Source organism: Hakea prostrata, chromosome 1 (assembly GCF_041222555.1).
Source record: "Hakea prostrata isolate BN-2017 chromosome 1, UWA_Hpros_2, whole genome shotgun sequence".
Classification (NCBI taxonomy): Eukaryota; Viridiplantae; Streptophyta; class Magnoliopsida; order Proteales; family Proteaceae; genus Hakea; species Hakea prostrata.
The window spans coordinates 79,900,482-79,921,344 of NC_142600.1; the positions used below are offsets into that span (position 1 = coordinate 79,900,482).

The 20,863-nt window shown below is 36.7% G+C and overlaps 2 protein-coding genes across 5 annotated transcripts; one reads left to right on the forward strand and one right to left on the reverse strand.

Annotated features, from left to right (window-relative positions):
- Positions 1 to 207: 207 nt before the first annotated feature.
- Positions 208 to 8,559, reverse strand: LOC149030380 (uncharacterized). 2 transcript variants are annotated; one of them, XM_089142675.1, is made up of 5 exons: positions 8,395 to 8,559; positions 8,216 to 8,296; positions 7,995 to 8,101; positions 3,115 to 3,149; positions 208 to 1,618 (listed from the first exon to the last, which is right to left on the reverse strand). In XM_089142675.1, exons 2-5 carry the CDS (start codon positions 8,216 to 8,218, stop codon positions 1,551 to 1,553), a joined length of 213 nt encoding a protein of 70 aa, XP_088998801.1. In that variant the 5' UTR covers positions 8,219 to 8,296; positions 8,395 to 8,559; the 3' UTR covers positions 208 to 1,550. The 2 variants fall into 2 exon arrangements, with proteins under 2 accessions (XP_088998801.1, XP_088998800.1); XM_089142674.1 differs by having other exon boundaries at positions 8,216 to 8,303.
- Positions 8,560 to 11,463: 2,904 nt separating this feature from the next.
- Positions 11,464 to 19,881, forward strand: LOC149030381 (uncharacterized). Of its 3 annotated transcripts, none has more exons than XM_089142677.1 (4): positions 11,464 to 11,732; positions 12,967 to 13,169; positions 15,972 to 16,966; positions 19,039 to 19,881. In XM_089142677.1, exons 3-4 carry the CDS (start codon positions 15,999 to 16,001, stop codon positions 19,526 to 19,528), a joined length of 1,458 nt encoding a protein of 485 aa, XP_088998803.1. In that variant the 5' UTR covers positions 11,464 to 11,732; positions 12,967 to 13,169; positions 15,972 to 15,998; the 3' UTR covers positions 19,529 to 19,881. The 3 variants fall into 3 exon arrangements, with proteins under 3 accessions (XP_088998803.1, XP_088998804.1, XP_088998802.1); XM_089142678.1 differs by lacking the exon at positions 12,967 to 13,169 and adding an exon at positions 14,528 to 14,596; XM_089142676.1 differs by lacking the exon at positions 12,967 to 13,169.
- The last annotated feature ends 982 nt before the right edge of the window (positions 19,882 to 20,863 follow it).

Consider the following 20,863-nt stretch of genomic DNA (forward strand, 5'->3'; position numbering starts at 1 on the left):
TTTTTGTACCACTTACATATAAAAAATAATAAAATTCTTATCGAAACTGTACCATTTTCATTCAATTTTCCATATTGTTTTTGTACTTGTACCGTTTTACAAATGTAAGTGTCGAGATTTTGAACCGTACCATTTACGCCTTTAGGGAATTGGGCGATCTCATTGGTGGGAATTGGGGAATGTGCACAATTTCCCACTGATGTGTCACTTAATTTTTCTCACCTCATGGTTAAATAAATACTATCATTTTGGGTAAATTTTTCTGAAAAACTTAAATAAGCATGTAAGAGTAAGACCCACATATTCTATCTATTCTCACTTTTATTTCCTTTCCTTTCTTATTCCCACACTCCACTAGCAGTGTATCCCAAGTTCCTTTTTTTTTTTATAGTAATAAAAGGGTCTCTAACTATGCTAACATGCACATTGCACCACATGAAATCCATGTTCAAATGGGTAGTCACGTTACTCACGTAGTATTTTGTCGTTTCCCAATTGAAAGATTTCGCTTTGTATTTTAAGATGTAAAAACAAGGTCTAAACCTAATTTTGTTGAGTCATAAGCTCTTGACCTTGTCTTTGTTATCTCAAATCTCAAATAGAGGTACACTTTAATTGTTTATTATATAACTGATTTTGGGGCAGTCAGATATTTTTCATTTGCTTATTAATTTTCCGTATAAATAGGAATTCACAATTTAGAACATTAAGTAAGTCCAAGAGAAAAACGCGTCAGGATTTAAAATGAAAATTAAATGGTCACGATCCAAGGATCTTATCATTTCAATTATAATCTTTTTTTAAGATATCGTCTGCAGTGTTGCTGTGAGATTATATACCTTAATTAAGAAATTATATAAACGATCATGATCACTATATCATTTTCATAAAAATGTTTTGATATCCCTGATGAGTCTGTTCCAGCACATAGAAGCTCTATCCTTTCAGCTGTAACAGAAGACTTGTCTAATATCTACCACAGAAAGGGGGAAAAAATTGTATTTTAATCACCTATCATCAAATGACAAAACAATTTAACACGAATTGTGTTTGGGCTTCAACAACAAATATAAGTGAAAACCCAAAACTGCATTTTATGCTTTGTTACATTCTGAATCCCAAGCTTCCAGGCCTATCAGCTATAAGCAAGATTCAACTTGAACCCAGAAATTTGAATAGAACAGAAACAAAGATTTCCTGTCCATATCAGCTTCTTATCAGACCACATGAACTGAAACAAACATTGTTGAAAACTGGTGGATCCAGAAAACTTTTAAGAATAAACGAAGGGGCACGTAGATATTGGTCAAGTAATAGCATGTCTCCTTTATATTTAAAGAAGCAAACAGCAGCCCAACTAAAAGTGCACAAGTAGAAATTTGGACAGTGCATGGTTTTTCTTTTTATCTTCTGGATACTTCTACACTTCATTTCTCAAACCTATACTACAGAACACTGTATAAACCAAAAAGGGTTTGATGAAAGGGGAGATCACTCGCACAAAGATCAAGTGAGCCACTTCTCAAGTATACAATCCACCAGGTTCATGTTCAAGAAATTATTATTGATATACCCATCGCCAAGCATCCAACAGCGACCCAGGGGCTCAATCGTTCACCTGTTTTAATATAAAGAAGGATATGCAATTACTATAAAGCACCCAAACTCAGAAACAGGATCCTTTACCCCCACAAAATAAAAGTAACAGAAGGACCCATAAGGCATATAAAAGAATATAATTATGGGCAATTACTGAAACCTTTAATCATGTCTTAATGTTCTGGTGCTGTATTTAGGTTGGGAAGAAATGGAGAAGGGATAGGTATGTCCATCATAAGAGTCGGTGGGTGCTACCAAAGCTACACAACAAAAGTGTGAAAATGGAAAAAATACACAATGCACAAGACAGGATTTACACCGCTCACCTGAAGGGGATGAAGAAGAAACAGAGTACAGCCCTAAGTTCATTTGTCTACTCCTCTCAAACATATGAGAGATAACTACTAAACAACTGAAAACCCTATTTCAGAAAAATGACCAAAAGATTTAGATCCAGAACCCAAATAGGACCCAGACCTACCCCCAGTGGTCAATGCTGAAAAAAGACAACTAGGGCCTACTTAGGCCCCAAAATGTGCCCCAATACATTCTGGACGATGAAATTTGTCCTAACCAAAACACTAGGTTCATCGAGGATTCATTAAATCAGCCTATACAATGAATTGATCTAAAGCCTAGGGAAGGAAAAAAGCATATGAACCAACACTTCTTCTTTTTTGGTTGGGGGGGGGGGTGTTTAGAAACATGAGCTAATACTTAACCATCTAAGAATTGACGAGGAGGTATAGAAAATGTATCACTGCATCTGAAATAATGAAGGATCTCTTGAGCAACATCATGGTTGGACCCTATAGAACCAACTTCTGGTGAGTTTTAGACTTTGGATTAATCAACCATCAACACCCTACTAAATGAATGCATCATATGGCTCAAATATCATCTAAGTAAATCTGCTTACATATTAATCATCGAGGTCTATATAAAATTATTGACCTTCTGGTTTTTGGCCACTAATAAACTACCAGTCACATCATTTTTTATCATTAAATCAATTTTCAGCAGTTCTGTTAAAACAGCAATACCTAGAAATCGGCTCCATACTGGAACATTATATTGAGGCACCCCTCTGAATGCCTATTTGATTGTTTAGGCAGCTGAAGGCTCCCAATGGGCCCATAATATAACCTAGGAATAAGAGACAGGCAAGCAAAGTCCTGGACCCTGATAGGTGCTCACGAAATGTAGCTCAAATACTATACAGTATAAAAAAAACCATTTTAATGTAAAAACTAAAAATGCCTTAATTAAAACAATATGTATCATTGTCTAGCGGTCTCCTAAATGGGAAACTAAAAGAAATAGCATATTTCCCCCAAAAAAATATATACATATCCATGCAAAAGACGAACAAACCTCAGTGAGGAAATACCAAGATACTGAAATTTTATTTCTTGGAAGAAATAGTATTAATCAAAAGAAGACCAACACTGATTCAAGTAAAACAGAAGGCAGCAATAAAGCAAAGATCTAGGAAATAAGCATCAAGGAGCATACCTATTCTGGCAGCCTTCCAAAAGAAACCTCGAAACCTGCCAAATTCACAAGAATATATAATCCACTTAGTATTTGAAGACATCAACAGCTAGAGTCCATAACTTCTAATATACCTCTACAATGGGTAACTAAAATGGATCAGCAAACCAGACCATTGCTGAACTGCTGAAATGATACTACGGAAGTAACTCAGAAGCAGTTAAAACTACGATTATTTCAGAAAACTGCATTTGCTAAGACAGTACAGCAAAAGGGGCTCCATCATAATTTACACTAAGGAAAGATGTCCAACGTCTATTACCAAGTATAGCCATCATCTGCTCATCAGCTGAAATTGAGTTCTAACAACTTCATATAAAAGCCGTTCTTAGCTTCTTTCATTTTGAGCTGTCAAAGAAGGCCCACATAGTGTAAAATATTTAACCAATCAAGTTGACACTGAAGATCAAGTGCCAGAATCATGGCCTAAATGAGGCCTTCAGTTTACAACGTTGAATGAATATGTGGAATAAATACACCTTTCAAAAAGCTCCACATGAAAAGCAAATTGATCAGAACGTAGAAGTTTTATATAGATCGGTGCAATACTGTATAACTCTGCTTGAAAATACACCATGCAAAGCGGTTTAAGAACCGCTTAAATTGTGAACGCTTAACTAACGGGCTGGTTTCTTGCCGCTTTTTTGCTTAGGCACTACCAGTTTGCCTCCTTCAGCGTCATATTGCCCCGCCTAGATGCTAAAGCATCCGCTTTTTTTACATTTTATAATTTGTGCATATATTTTTTTTAATCATAATTTATTCTACAATGCCGTATATATAAATTTAAATATGTGAACCATTTCGGAATCGAGGCCCAAAGTGTCTGTCGGCATCAGATGTGAAGCATGAGCCCTATTCAACATTGATACTCAATGAATCATTAAATAAACAATGCCTTGGAAATTGGAATAATGAGATCTATTAATTTATTATGTCGGCACTGTTTAGTTAAAAAAAGGGGAAAATGGATACATCAATTATGATTCCAATCCGAATATTATTCATGTATATTTAACAAAAAAAGTCATGTTAAAAATAATTTCACTAAACTATATATGAATAATATTGTTATTCATAATTGTGATTCTTGAATTTTTTTTATTTTTATTTTTATGAATGTGATTGTTGAATGTTTGTTTAGTACTTTAGTTTATTATAAAAAATATTTGTATTAAAAAATAGTTTAAAAGTAGTTATATTCAAAATATTGACTAAACCGCTTTTGTCGCTTAATTGCCTAATCACCAAGATGGAACCCCAATCGCTTTTGTCGCTTTACCAGTTTAATAACCATGGTTGCAAGCTCTAGCAAAGAAATCCTTGATTCCCCTTGCCAAAGGTATGACTTTGAATTCTTGTGACTATTGTTCATTTGGTAAGCAGTATAAAGTTTCATTTCAAAAGCATCATGGTAGAAAATCAAACTTGTTAAAATTAGTACATTCTGATACTTACGGTCCAATTGAAGTTCCATTATTAGGAGGTAAAAGGGATTCTATTACTTTCATAATAATTATTCACGAAATGTGTGGTTGTTTTTGTTGAAATCTAAAGATCAGATATTACATTATTTTCAACGATTCCATGTTATAGCTGAAAGGGAAGTAGGGAAACTTTTGAAATGTCTCCACACTAATAATGGGGGAGAGTACACATCAAAAAAGTTCAAGAGCTATTGTTCCAAATATGACATCGAACATTAGAAAACAGTTCTTGGAACCCCTCAACATAACGGGATAGCACAAAGATACAACCAGACCATTGTTGAGAAAGTGATATGCATGTTGAAGATGGTTATGTTGCCAAAATCATTTTGGGGAGAAGCAGATATTGCTTGTTATTTGATAAACAGTTCTCCATCAGCTCCTTTGGGGTCGAATATTCTAGAAAGGGTGCGAAGAGGGAAGGATGTCTCCTACTCTCATCTAAAGGTGTTTGGTTGTAAGGCGTTTGCACATATACAAAAGGAACAGATATCAAAGCTTGATGATAAGGGGGTAAAACAGATATCACTCCAACTGAAACTCCTTATTTGGGTACACGTTATGGAATCTAGAAAAGAAGCAGCCTTTCAAAAGCAGAGACGTAATATTTCTTGAAGCAGAAAATATTACCCACTTTGAGAAGTATATGAAGCCTACTCATGTTGAGAATGTTATGTTTAATTTCACATCCGTTCCAAGAGGAGAACCCATTCATGAAGAACATGCTCATCATGATGATCCAAAGATAATATATGATTCTGTACCGCATAAGGATATTGAGCAGGGGGAGCAACCCCCATAAATAAAGGTTGCAGAACCTCAAGTGTAGACAAACACAAAGGTATCTCAATTCTGAGTATATTCTTCTTACTGATGAGGGGGAGCTCGAAAGCTTTTAAGAAGTAGTGATTCATAGTGATAAAAACAGTTGGATGAAAGTTATGTAAGAGGAGATGAATTCCTTGCATAAGAACCATACTTATGAGTTGGTAAAACTTCTTGAGGACAAAAAAATATTGAAGAACAAATGGGTATGCAAGATAAAGAGCAATGCATTTGGGAAGCTAATGAAACATAAAGTCCGTTTGGTGGTGAAAGGTTTGGACAGAAGGACATTAACTTTGATGAGATCTTCCCTCCAATTGTAAAACTGACATCTATTCAAGTGATTCTGAGCTTGGCAGCTAGCATGGATCTTGAGCTTAAGCAATTAGATGTGAAAACTGCATTTCTTCATGGTGATTTAAATAAAAAAGATTTATATGATGCAACTAGAAGGGTTTGAAGTCAAAGAGAATGAACACTTGGTATGCAAGTTAAAAAAGAGTCTTTATGGAGTGAAGCAGGCACCAAGGCAGTGGTACAAGAAGTTTGACTCACTTATTATGGTTATTGAGTATAAAAGAACTAAAGCAGATCATTGTATATACTTCAAAAGATGTTAAGTTCATTGTTCTTCTTCTTTACGTGGATGATATGTTGATCATTGGAAAAGATGCAAATATGACCAAGAAGTTGAAAGAGCAGTTGTTCAAGTCTTTTGATACGAAGGACTAAAGGCCAAGCAGGCAAATAAACGACATGCAGATTATTCGTAACAGAAAGGCTAGAAAGCTATGGTTGTCACATGAAAAATATATTAAACGGGTGCTTGAAATGTTCAACATGCAGGGTGCTAAGCCTATAAGCACGCTTGTTGCTAGTCACTTTAAACTAAAAAAGCAGTCATGTCCATCTACTAGTCAAAAAAGAGAAGCAATGTCAATTATTCCCTACTCATATGCAGTTGGTAATCTTATATATGCCATGGTTTGCACTCAACCAGATATTGCATAGGCAATTAGTGTTGTAAACAGGTTTCTTGATAATCCAGGGAGAGATCATTGGGCAGCTATGAAGTGGATCTTCAAATATTTGAGAGAAAGTTCCAAATTGTATTTATGTTTTAAAGGTTCAGATCTAGTCTTGGAAGGGTATATAGATTCTGACATGGCGAGTGACGTTAACTGTAAGAAGTCAACCTCAAGGTACTCTTTTACTTTTGCAAGGGGAGTTGTTTCTTGGCAGTCCGAATTACAAAAATGTGTTGTTTTGTCTACAAATGAGGCTGCATACATCGCCACTACAAAAGATGGGAAAGAATATGGTTGAAAAGATTTATCCAAAAATTGGGTTTGATGCAAAACAAGTGTGTAATCTATTATGACAAACAAAGTGCTATAGACTTGAGCAAGAACTCTACATATCACTCTCGCACAAAGCACATTGATGTGAGGTATCATTAGCTGCATGATTTGGTAGAAAGTGAGTAGTCAAAGATTGTGAAGATTCACACAGATAAGAATGCCTCTGATATATTAACAAAGGTTGTTACTAGAGAGAAGTTTGAGGTGTGAAAAGAGCTTGCACACATGGATTCCAAATAAGGAGTTTCAGTTGTGGTATCCTCCCTCATAGGCATGAAGGAGCAGGTTACGGGTGCCAAACAATATACTAGTGTAAATCAAAGCAACAAAGTCATCAATGGATCAAACAATCACCAATGAAACCACAGAAGCAAAGGCACAAAAAAAATTTAATGTGAAAAGACCCATAAGGAAAAAAACCACGGAACTATTATCAGAGTCCACCCAGACTTCCACCATCACCAAATAGTAACAATAATGGATACACAATTAGTATCTCATCTTTAAATTGCACTAGAGGAATACAAACACGGACATCAAAATAGAAATTTATGAAAAAGTGGGAAAAAAGTCACCAACTCTTTCTGTGAACTGTGGCATAATGAAATTCTGACTGTTGGATGTAAATTGCTAGGTCTCACAAACATTCCTTTTAAATTTCATCTCATTCTAGCGAAATCCCGCTGTTGGATTTGCCAAAGAAATCAAGAACAAAAAACCCCCTATTCTTCTTCTTCACCGTTTCTGCTCACCACTTCTCTCTCTTTTGCAATTTTTTTTTCGGTTTTACTTTTTGTTTCTCCTTGCATGCAGCTGAAGCTGAATAAGAATGAACTGAATTTTTCAAACTCTATTTTGTATTTGCTTCCTCCTTTGTTTGACTTTCTAAAAATTTTTCAAAACTAATTTTGATTTTGCTTCTTTCTTTTGATAACTGTTGGGGCCCACATCACATAGGCAACGGACAAAACAAGAATAAAGGCAACCTGTCTTCAAATAGTTTAAAACACCCCTAGTTAAGTAACCCAGTTCAATAAAATTCAACTCTCCTGAACCCACCGTAGATTACAACAGAATGATCCCCCAAAAAAAACCATGGAATATTGGTGAATTCACCAGAAATAAACCCTAGAAAGCCAAGAGATATCACTAGAGTTAGAGATCATACCCAGTTCTGTGTTCAAGGATGGCGGGGAAGTGCATCTTTATGTAAGTACAGGTACAAATCACCAGAAGCACCACCGTTAAAAACGAACGGAAATTGAAGAGTGCAGACTGCCCAATCGAACAAATAAACAAATAATTAGGGAAAAAATAAACAAAAATCTCCGGTTCTGTCTGCAAGAGTAAACGAATCTACTTTGCGGAATTTCTTCTTTTCTTTTTTACCATTGCACGACTCTCCTCGAACAAATGATCGGCTCCGCTCGATTAGATCTACAGATGAATTCCGACAGTGGAACCAACAGACTGCAAACTGCCAAAAGGAGGGAGGAGAAAAATAAAAAAGACGAGTAGAAGAAGAAGTTGCTGAAGAGTGAATAAAGCTCTCGAGGGATTCATAATACCTAAATCCTATCACCAAATGTATTACAGGCTTTCTTCAGCACCAGGTCACTCTTCCTCCCAAGCCTGTGAACTCGATTCCGATCCCGGAGTCTCCGCAAGGCAGGGTTGCGGCTCCGCAGAAATTTGTGCGAGCCAGGAAACGGTATCGGGTGTATAATGAACCATATCCGTGGGAGGGCGTCGATTCAGTAGTGACCGAAATCAAAAAAGTCAAAATTACATATACATCCTTAGATTTGTAATCAATTGCACCAAGTACTCTTAAAAATAAATCAACTACAAATACCCATTAATATTCTCATTTAGCTTTACTAAGGGTGTATTTGTAATGATTTCTTTTTTAAGAAAGTAGATGTAAATGATTGTAGATCCAGGGGGTCTATATGTAATCTGTTATTTGGGCAAAAGGGAGGCTGTGAGTCACATGGGCTATGGATTTGCCGGTTGGTTGATTCTCAAAATCACCTCTGGAAACAAAAAGTCATAGGGTATAGGTAGCTTTCCCAATGAAAGAGAGCCCTCACGAAAGACGAGTCCTATTCGTCTATCAGTTTCACTAGCCAAGAAGGATTGCTGGTAGACTGAGAGGCGAGTGTAGCTAGTTTTGTTTGAGCTTCTGACCTTTGACTAACCTAATTCCAAAAGAGCTCAATCAAAAAGGTTTCTACTTGAGCAAAACAAAGGAAATGGGGTACATAACTCCACCAACTGGATTTTTATCCACCATCATTTCTCTGTGGATATGTGATATATGTCATTACATCACATCAATAGGTTCCGATTAGATTTACAAGATAAAAAAAATTAAAAATACAAAATAAAATTTTATTTAAATTTAATTATAATCTTTTGATGTGACTTATAAATATGTGTCACACATCTACAAGAATAAAATTCCCACCAAGCACACAGTGGAAATAGGCCAATCGGCCAATAGGTCGTGCTTGAAAATAACTATTCTCTTTAGCTAGGTTGTTTGTTGCCACCTTGACCAACCTAGGAATACAAGAGAAGCCACAATAAATAAGGAGCTAAATGAACAATGTTTGCCACTATGGGGTCTAACCTCTAGCTGGGCTGCAAAGGGGCTTGCTTAACTAGCTTAATCAAAGAATTACAACCGGACTCTGATGACTTTGTCTATTCTTTCAGTTAAGGTATATGGAAGACCTGCCCTTATAGCCTTGGCTTCACCCTCTAAGGGGAAGTTGTATTGGGATGGCTCTAAGGTTGCCTTAATTGAGGCCAAGCATGATTCCTAATCTAAACACTAAAGACTCAGATCGCCTTATGGGCTTTTTTTCTTCACGGCTGCATTTGAATTTATCTTGAAAAAGCCTTGCTAGGGGGGTTGAAATCGAGTCGGGATCAGCTACCCATTGGGAGAGCACAGAGTGCTCCCGACGGCTTCCCAACCACAAAAGCTAAACACATTTTGAAAAAGAAACTTATTTTTTCACCTGTGGGGCCCATTGGTTTTTGTTGCAATGACTAGGGCCTCAGGGTATATTTAATAACCCCACCTCCAATATATTTTAAGAAAATGTTCAGTGCCACCCCTACATTAATTCTTTAATGCTATCCCTTGAATTATATGTCAAATTTATCAATTAGACCTCTTATAAAGGAAAATATAGAGTGACACCCTCTATTATTAAAAAATGAAAGTTAAGTTTTAATGTAAATAAATAAAACTTTTCAAAAGACAATAATATTTTCGAAAACCTTATGTTTGACTCGTCTTCGTCTTCCTCTACCATATGCAACCACTTCTTTTTTTTTCTTCGATTATTGCATTTTCATGATTTCTAGTAAAGCATGAGTATTTTTTTTATGGGTAAATATCACTTACCTCCCCTCTTAGCTAGACAAATAGCACTGACACCCCCTCTTAGTTGGATAATTTCACTTACCTCCCCTCTTACCTAGCAAATATATCAAACACCTCACATTTGTTAACTTTTTCGGTTAAATTTAGCTTTTACCGTTAAATATTTTTCTAAAACACCAAACTACCCTTGGCTAAAAGTATTTTTTTATTTTAAACCCTAAATTATCATAATCACCTAACAGTTAAACTACTAAATTACCCTCAATTAAAATAATTATTAAAAACCAAAACACCATAGTGAAAACCTAAATTATCTTTAATTATTAAAAGCCCAACATACCTTTTAAATTTTTTTTTATCAAACAATTAAAAAAACACATACTACTATCAAGTAAAATAAAAAATGCAATTAAAAAAAAACAAGGGTATGTTGATCAAATTAAACACGTACTACTATTTTGGGTTTTTTTTAATTGTTTGATCAATTTTTAAAAAAAGAGAGGGTATATTGGGCTTTTAATAATTAAAGGTAATTTTGATTTTAACTATGGTGTTTTGGTTTTTAACAATTATTTTAATTGAGAGTGATTTAGTATTTTAACTATTAGGGTGATTAACTGATTACGGTAATTTAGGGTTTAAAATGAAAAAATAAAATAAAATTAGCCAAGGGTAGTTTGGGATTTTAGAAAAATATTTAACGGTAAAAGTTAAATTTAACCGAGAAAATTAATAGAGGGGAGGTGTTTGATATATTTGCTAGGTAAGAGGGGAGGTAAATGATATTATCCAATTAAGAGGGGGTGTAAGTACTATTTGTCAAACTAAGAGGGGAGGTAAGTGATATTTACCCTTTTTTATTTATTGTTTTCTTCTAAACAAATAAAACCCAATTATGCTAATAGTGTTATTTTATTGAAAATTGGATAATTCAAATTGATTTCTCTTTTGGTTTGCCAACCCCGGTTTTTTATAAACCGGTGTTCGACCAGCGTCGCACACCTGGCTGTGTGGGTAAGTCTCCCTCAAATTGATTTCTCTATATCCATAATCGCGATTCCGAGAAATATTTTTTTTTACAATATTAACGTCAAAACTAACGCGACAAAACCTATAATACAATAATGGAAATATCGTAGAGAGGAAGACGGGTGGTTGAGAGATACTTTTTTTTTTATTTTGGAAATGGAAATTGCCACATTTGATGAAAGCATAGCTATTTCGGCTGTTTTCTCTGGCAAGTGGCAACTAATGAAAAATCTTAATAGAATTCAAAAATATTATGATATATGTAATAAGGGTAGTTATCCATGTAGCATAAGATTCTTCGTCCTTTCTCATTTGCCTTCCTGGTGGATTTTTCTTTGGATCTCAGATCACTTAAACTTGCAAGCTGTGGAAATCAAGCTAATATGATTTGCTCGTCTTCTTGGATTCTTAGGAATCTAAGCATTCAATCTTTTTGCATGAATTAATTTCTCAGAAGGGAAGAATGTTTTTGGTCAGGTATTTCCTCCTCAATAGTCATCTTGAATTTGTCTATGTTTCATAGTTCGATTTTGGGATATGTTAAACTCCAACTCTTTATTCTTGCTTCAGTATCTCTTGTCCCCTCTGTTTTTTCAGTTGTATATTTTTCTTGTTGGCTGTGTTGGATTTGCATATGTGATTCACTTTCTTGTTTCGGTGGTTTTGCTTATCTTCAGTGACTCTGGTGGGTAATTTAAAGAGGCATGGGCGGTTTTCTTCTCTAATGCCCTATGGGTAGTGTTCTGGCATTGGAGCTGGTAGACTGCGGTTTTGTGTGTGTTTGCAATTTTTTTCCCCCTCATTTGGGTATTGGGTCTTCTGGGTTCGGGGATTTGATGGTGAAGTTTAGATTTTGATCCATATATGTGTGTGGGTGTGTAAATCTTATTTGGGTTTTATAGCCTTCTCTTTCGAAGCAGATTGATTCCACTGCATGTTGGATCCTCTGAATCTGACCTTCCCTGACCTAGGATTCTAGTTTTCTTTATTTTTTTAATGGATAAAATAAAGTGAACCTCTTAACTGTAATATTAATATTTCCAAGTGGAGTTTGACTTTGTGTTGGTTACACTACTGAATTGGATGCTGGGATTTCATTGGGAGTTCTGATCAGCCACAAGCACTCCGGTCAATTTTTCGACCAATAAAATTGAAAAAGCCTAAAACATGAACTTCTGATGCCCTTACTATTGTTGGGGGCATTCCTGAAGAATGTTTAATAACTTTGTAACAGACATTTAACTCTCACGAAAAAAGAAAAAGAAAAAGACATTTGATCATTTTGAGTGATCACCCTCTGGTTTATGAATCTGCTGCTAAACTTGATTTGTTGCCCCAGCATCTGAACTCCTGCAACAGATCCATCAGAAGAGGTTGTTAATGTAGCTTGCAACCTGTGCTTTCACTTGGTTTTGCAATTTCTTTAAATATGCTATCTAGTGAAGACAAGAATTAGTTCAATGGCAAGCTTGCTCCATTGTGACCATTAGTCAGCGGTTCAATCTTAGAAACAGCCTCTTTCTGAAAACGGGGGAATCACTACATGCATTATGAGTCTATGACCCTCCCCAGATTCTTCGGTGGTGGGTATGTCCTTTCTATGCTATCTAGTGAAGGAGACGTTTCTTCTTAAGTATTTTACTTGTTAATGGAGGCTTTTGAGATTTCCTGCACCCCAGAATTGGAGCTGATCCTGTCTGTACTGCATCAGGTTGTTATATCGAGGCTAGGAATACAAGCACAGAGGTTGATATAGGGAAAAATGCATAGAGAAACATTGAATACCAATACTGAGACAGATCTTGCATTTCCAGCCTGCATCAACTTTTACACCTGAAGGCATATGCCTCGCCCAGCATGCTTAATCTTGATGTAGTTTTGGAATCTTGGTTGCAATTGTTCCAATATCTTGAAGTAAGCATTTGGGTTAATCATGCAGTAAATGTCTGTTGTTTCTTGCTTTGTGGAACTCATGGACATTGTTTTATTGATTTGGTTCCTTGGATCCAAATAGCCTTCTGTGCATTCTGATTAAGTAGTCTTCGTTCTATTAGTCATAGTGCTGATATTTTGCAGGCCAATATCCTGGTACCTCCAAAGAGTTTATGAGCATAACTATTGCTGGTAGCAGAATTGATCCATGAAAGATATAGAAAACCTTGTATTCCTCTTTTAGTTTGTCAGGGAAGAAATTTTCAAGGTTAAAGAGGAGCTCTGAGGAAGTGAAAGATAAATGTGGGACAGGAGAAACAAGATATTAGAGACTAGAGTGTGTAGGTATATTCTTCAATAGGGATAGGGAAGGTAAAACTAGAGAACTCAAACCTAAAAAGCATTCCTAGGTGGTGAAATTAGATGTTAGTACAGTATAAACTACTTTTTCTTTATGGCCAAAGAGGGAGTTGTTCCCTTCTATGTGGGTGTGATTTATGTGCACCCACTTGAAAAACATCTCTTTCTTTTCTTTTTTTGTGGTTAAAAAAATCTCTTTCTTAACAAGATAGGAAAGGGTACATGTGAGGAGCCTATTTTTCAAGGGTGTGCATGTAAATTACTCTTTTTTTATTTAAAACATTGCTGTAGGGCATCCTGTTTTGCAGGGAGATCAGCTTTTGAATAGCAAAGAAAATAAACTTATTCGTCAACAGCTTCTGTATAGTATATTGCAAAATGTTTCTGATGCAGATCCAATGACCTACATCTGAAAGAAGAAGAACATGCAGTACTAGTTTTAATATTCAGATTTATTTTCATTTTTTCTAATTATGTGGCAGTTTAGGTTTTAAATTCTATGGTAGTTTGCATGCTTCATGATTTTGAGTGGGCGTGTCCATGGCCTAGGCAAGTAATTTCCGAGCTGTTTAGAATGTTAGGCTAATGACCATATCGTAAATAGGCCAAACTATGGGGGGGATACCACCAACTCAGACTTTTATAAATTTGTGTGTGGGCTGCTGCTGCTGCTGCCTTCTTCCTCATGAAAGCTTTCAGTTTAGCATGTGATTTAAACTCAGGTTAGATTGGTGTTTTGTGGAAATGCCCTTTTCAGAAAAAATTTCCACCTGCCCCCTTGTCACGAATCACTGCCTCTTTGTCTTTGTCTGCTGGTCCTACATCAGGGTAACACTACTTCTGTTTCTGTCCCTTATGACCTAGATGAGCCTATTGATCTTTGTGAGGGTCTTTGTGGTTGTACCTATCATCCCCTTTTTAACTTTGTGACCTATTCTGGTTTATCATCTGGTTTCTGTTTCCTTATTTGGGAGGTGTAGAGATTCAACGACAGGGATCTAGAGGAAAAATAATTCAGGGGTGCTCTATTGGAAAAGAGCTAAAAAAAGGTAACTGCTTCCTGTTTTTCACAGTACATTGTTTTGCGCATGTTTTATTTGTTTGTCCTTTATGAGTTATGGCACTTCTAATGTGTGCGTTCATAATTTTGGCAAAATATTTCTAGCATGAGACATATTTGCACATACCTCAGATGACTTAGAGTGCCAACTTTTCACTTTACATGAAAATGAATGTTCAAGGATTCTGATTCTGTAAGGTTTTGTAGTCCAAAGATAATTGTTTGATTTGGAATAGATGAAGACACCAAAGAAGCTAGTACTTAATATTTATACAATAACTACTTAGCCATATCCCTACTAAATGGGGTCAGCTATGTGGATTTGTGCCTCCAATCAGTTCTTCTTGAGGTCATGCTTAATACAAGGCCCACAAATGTCTCTCATCGCCACTTCTTTAAGGTCATTTTAGGTCTACCTTTGGTTCTTTTAGTTCTTTTAATCTGGATCAACTACTTCATTGATACTACATTCAAAGGACTCTGTTGTACATGACAATGCCGTCTCAAGCGACTTTCTCATAGCTTATCATGTGTGGGAACCACTTCCTAACCAGCTTTAATACTATTGTTCCTTAATCCTTCCTAGTTTTGCCAATCATCCATCTCAACATCCTACATTGAGTCTTTATCTAGTACTTAATGTGTAATTTTTGTGGTATACAGTACTTAATGTAATGAAAACAATTCATTTGTTGAGGAGAAGAGATGTTAAACTTTAGTTTCAGGTCAAATTAGAGAATCATTCTGGGAACTGTAACTTTTTGGACTCCATACTGTGTTGGCAGTTTTGAATTATTAAACCAATGCGCCATACCCCATTTCTTTTTCATCCAGTGGTGTTAGAGTGGATTATAATTCTTAAGATTCTAAGAGGCTACTCACGATCAATTGAAATATTAATTTTGGTTTCAAATTTCGTCCACAGTCAGGTTTTTGTTATGTTGTGACCTGAATTCTTGTACCCGACTTCAAGGATGGACATGGACCAACATATTTTGGTGGGTGAACCAAATGACTCATTTTTTGGTATATGGAGGGGATGTGAGGGCTATGTCCTCACGGTAAGGTACGACCGACCCAACGGATTGACCTATTTACCTGATTGGTTGTGAGATCCCCATCCTTTTTTTCTTCTACGTAGTGAAAAGTTCTTCCTCTTTGCTGTAGACGTAGCACAGCGTATTAGTCTATGAACCATGTTAAATCTCTGTGTATTTTCGTTTTGCTTCAATTTCGATTCACTATATCTTGGTGTTCATTTTAACAGTTTTTCGTCCAGATATTCAATATATATTTCCAAGTTATGCCTAGTAGTTCATTATCTGATCAACCATATGCATTTAACAGTTCTTCTTTTACCACAGTGAATTGTACCAGGAAGTAAGGAACTGATGGCTGCAGCAGAAGCAAGGGCTGCTTGGCAGCGCATGGCTAACCGCTGTTTTGTCCAAGAAGATGCCAAGAGAGCACCGGTGTTAGCTTGCTGCCCCTCATCGTCTTCAACTCTCAAGCCACAGTCTGATATGGAACCTGGTGATTTTCCAAATGTGCAAGATCATCCCTCAGAGGGGTTCATTCCTCTTAAATGGGACTCCTCAAATTCCAATCTTGACACAAAATGGTGGCTTCAGGGGCAACCCAATGTTGCATACCAGAAGGATTTCACACATGAGCAGTTGATCGCCTCGGAGGCTGAACTAGAAGTTTTGAGAGATGGGGTGGTACAAAAGGCCCCCAAATTTGGTGGGAGCCACCCATCCAGTGAAGAAGAATATGTCCACATTGATAGCAACAAAAATTCTGGATCTTATCTTGACCCACTGGAGCTGGCCCCTGTCACCTGTATGATGCATGATGAGAAGTCCAAAATAAACCAGCTTAAGGCTGTGGGCACTCACAGAAAACAAGTCCCAGAAGAATTTAAGGACATAGGAGATTACTGGTGTGGAAACCAGGAACTTGAGAGCTTGAATCCTGGCCTATTCTCAGAGCCATCCAAGAAGGTTTGCTCTGACTTGGATTCCCCTTGGATGATAGCCAACAACACTGAGCCATGGTGGCGCGTTGTGGATAAAAATGAGTTAGTTTCTTTGGTTGCACAAAAGTCACTGGAGCTTATTGAGAATTGTGATCTTCCACAGCCCCACACAATGCATGTTAGCCGAGGCCCATTTAATTGTTCAGAAAGTTCTGACAATGGAGGCATTTTCTCTTCATCATTAGATCAGAAAATGAATATTGTTCTCCCCAAGACAGGTGACTGCTCCCAAGGTACTTGTACTTCAGGAAGTGCGGATAGCAACCAAACAAAATATTGTGAATCAGGCAACTTAACCTATGACTCAGAAAGACTCTTCAGGTACTGATTTGGCTGTTATTTCCTAGAAGACTATTTTTAAATTTGTTCATTTGGTGTTTTTCCTTTTAGTTCAGATGGCCCAAGTTGATTACGTACAAGTATTATTCTACATGGCTGCTTCCTGATACACACACAAGAGATAATTCATATTAAATTCTTGTAATAACCTGGACCATTTAATGATATTCAGTGGTCCATAGGTGAATTTCACAGCACACTCCAGTGCTTCATGTCTATGCCAATCTTATAAGCCCGTCAGCTGGAATATCCATGCAATGATAAAAAAAAAAAGGGATAATTACTGTTGCCCCCCTTTACTTCGATTTTATTACTAGTTTATCCCTTGTACTTTTTAAAATTACTATTCCAACCTTTAACTTTGTCAGCAATTACTAATGCCCCCCTATTGTTAAGCTTCGTTAGTTTACTGATGATGTGGCATCTATATATTTTTTCAAAATCCCAAAAATAACCTTGCAATTTTTTGCTTATTTTCTCTTTTTTCAAGTTATAATACCACCATTAATACGAAAAAATTAACTTTAATTCACTTTTATTTTTTAAAAAGAAACCACCAAATAAAGGAAAGATGTGATTTTTTTTCTCTAAAATAAATCACCAAATAAAGGAAAGATGTAATTAAATAGAAACTAAAATATTAAGAAATATAAAATTTAATTCAAAGCTGAAAATTGAAAATCACATAATATATGCTGACCATTATGTATGTTACCAAATTTTCTATCAATTAGATCTTATATGTTAATTTGTTTGTAAAACTTCCATCATGGTGATTATGAAAAATTTAAGTGGAATGTGAAAGTTTCAACAATCATAAGTATGTGGTCCCACCAAATCCAAAACTAATTCTAAAATATAAGATTTTAAGGATATAATTGACATGCAATATAGTTTCTATAAATGAGGGTAATGCTATATTTTTTACTTCTTAATTTTAAGGGCAAAATAGACATTTCATATTTGATGTTAACAGCCACTTAACACCTTTAGAATTGAGGGGGGCAATAGTAATTTCACAAAGAAGGGGGTTTGATTAGTAATAAAACCAAAGTATAAGGGGGCAATAGTAATTATCCCTAAAAAAAAGTATTTTAAGATAAATTGTGTACAGAGAAAGAGTGTTATGTTTCATCATCTTGTTAGAATTATGTTCATGCTTTTCTATAAGCTCACATTTTAGTTCTTCTAAATCATATTTATGGATATATCTCATTTAAACTTTTGCTCTTGATTTCATCCCCCGCACCCCCTCTTCCCAACCAAATTTGTTGACTTGCTGGTTTTTATTCTCTGAAAAATAATCAACTTGAAAAACCCCTCTTGAAATTCATGAAAAACCTGGGCAAGATCCTGTTTGGCAATTAGTCCAATTTTATATATTTCTTTGGATTTCAACGGCTGATATTTTTGTCTAATTTTACATGCTGTAGATCCCTAAACAAGGCATGTTTTATACCTCAATGCATGTGGCATTTGTTGGCTAACTCCCAACCTTACTTTTGGACCTATTTGTCAGCCTAAATTGTGGCTGCATGCTAAAAATGTTATTGATTTATCTTGTATTATCTTGGAGATAAGAGAAACTAGGTAAATGCTGAGGCCTTGTGCACCAAATGAGTATTACCACAAATGGCCGGGATCCTGTTTTACTCTGTGGTGCAGTCATGAAGGAAAGTGACTTGTGAAGGTGGGAACCCTAGCTGTGAGTGATGAGCATCAGCCTAGCTCTGAAGAAATACTTGTCCACTATCCGAAGAGTATTACAGACTGTTGGGCCTCAGGTGATTAACTAGCCAACTAGATTCATTAGAAGCTTAACCATTTAGGAAACTAAAGCATACCCTAGTGCTTGGGATCAGCTGTATGAATCCCAGGTTCTTCCATTATACTGTTAAAGCCCTAGTCCAGCATAAAGTGTGGATTTTAGTTATAACTCATGAGAAGGTCAAGTCCAGCATGAGGTTTATTGTTTACTCATATTCCACAAGCATGAAGCATGGGTGATGTTGCTATTCAGAATATCTTTTGACATCTCTGATGACTTCCCGCAGCAACAATGGCTATGCTGGAGCCAACAAGGAACCAACAGATCCCTGCCACCTCTCTAAGAGTGAACCAAGCAAGGCTCAACTGTTGGAAGCACTTTGCCATTCCCAAACTCGGGCAAGGGAAGCTGAGAAGGCAGCCCAGAAGGCATACACAGAGAACGAACACACGATCAAGCTCTTGTTCATACAAGCATCGCACTTATTTGCTTACAAACAGTGGTTCAAACTGCTGCAACTGGAGGCCCTCTGCCACCAGCTTAAGAACAAGGACCAATCAATCTCCACTCTTTTTCCATTGGTCCTACCTTGGATGCCATACAAAGGCAGACAACTGAGGAAGCATCAGCGCAAAGCTGCGGAGCAGAAGCAAGGTGCACTGAAATGCGACATCAGTAAGTATGCTGTTGCTTTTGCACTTGGTCTGGGTCTGGGTCTTGCTGGTGCTGGGTTGTTCCTTGGATGGACCATGGGGTTTGTGCTACCTTCGTTCTAGTGAAAATGACATGCAACACATAGTTAAATGGAACCAGCAAGATAAAATTTAGTCTATGAAAATTGAACTACAGGAGAGTGGGAATTGGGTAGTGTTTGTTGTCTTGTATATATATGTACTTTCTAGATTCCTTCTTGTAATTAAGAAGTGTGTTTTTTTTGGGTTGTCATGGTCCTCATGGATGATGTATGGTGTGGATGTGGTGATTTGTATATTTGTATATATCCTGAATATATTTGGATGAAGGAAGATCTCATTGATGTCAATGGAGTCTCAGATTGGATTAACAGAACTCGGGTTCAAAAAGAGTAGTCTTCTGCTAGCTATCAATCTAGTTCTGGTATATTTTCTTATGGGAGGAATTCAGGAACTACATGTACACATGGTTGAGTGTATCATCTTCACAAATGAGTGCAGAAGGCAAAAGAGCTTACGATTTGGCTACAGAAGCCTTGGCACCCTCTTTGGTGTAGATCAATACAATTCTAGATATGATTTTAAAAACATTAGAGTTGGGAGGGGAAGTGTTGGACTTAGAGATGAACTCAATAACATTTTTACAATCAGATTCTAAAACCACACTTCTAAGATCCTTCGCCAAACACATATAACATCCTTGTCCTTATAGATAAGGCTTGCCCCATTGTAACCGAATGGAACTTGCTTTACTTTAGGTAGACACTGCAAATAGAACATGACCATGATCATTTCTTACCAAGAAACCTAAGCCCACCTTGTTCCCTTCCTTGTGGTATGTTGCGTCACAAGCAGGGTACTGTGTGTCGGCGACACGAAACCCCCGAGCGACACGATTTTTACATTTTATCTTTCTTGGCGATATATTGCCAACGGTCAACTATTTGGTCATCCGTTAACGAAAGTAATTCCGGTTGGGGCTTTTTCCTCTTTTTCTATTAACTAAAGCTTCCAAACCTTGCTCTTGTCCTTGCGAAGGCGGTCGCCCTTCATCATCTTCCCCGTCTCCGGTGACCTAGTCAATCTTCTCCGTCTCGATTGCGGCGTTTCATTTCTTCTCCAACTTTTCCATCTCGCGTTTCTTGGCTGTGGAATTGTGAGAAGTAGGGCCGTTAACTGAAGGTTAGTCAAATAATCTCAAAATTAATGGAATATTTTTGAGGCTTTCACGGTTGTCGGTTTCATAGTAAAGTAAATGTGAAAGTCAAACCTTGTGGTGAAACTTATTATGTAGCAGAGTTACTTTCTGATATTAGTAAATGGAGGAAAGATGAGCCTCCTGTGCAACCAATGGAATAATACTCACCAAAGTCAGGCGACATGTCGCCTGTGTCGCCCATGTCGCCAGGCACCGACACG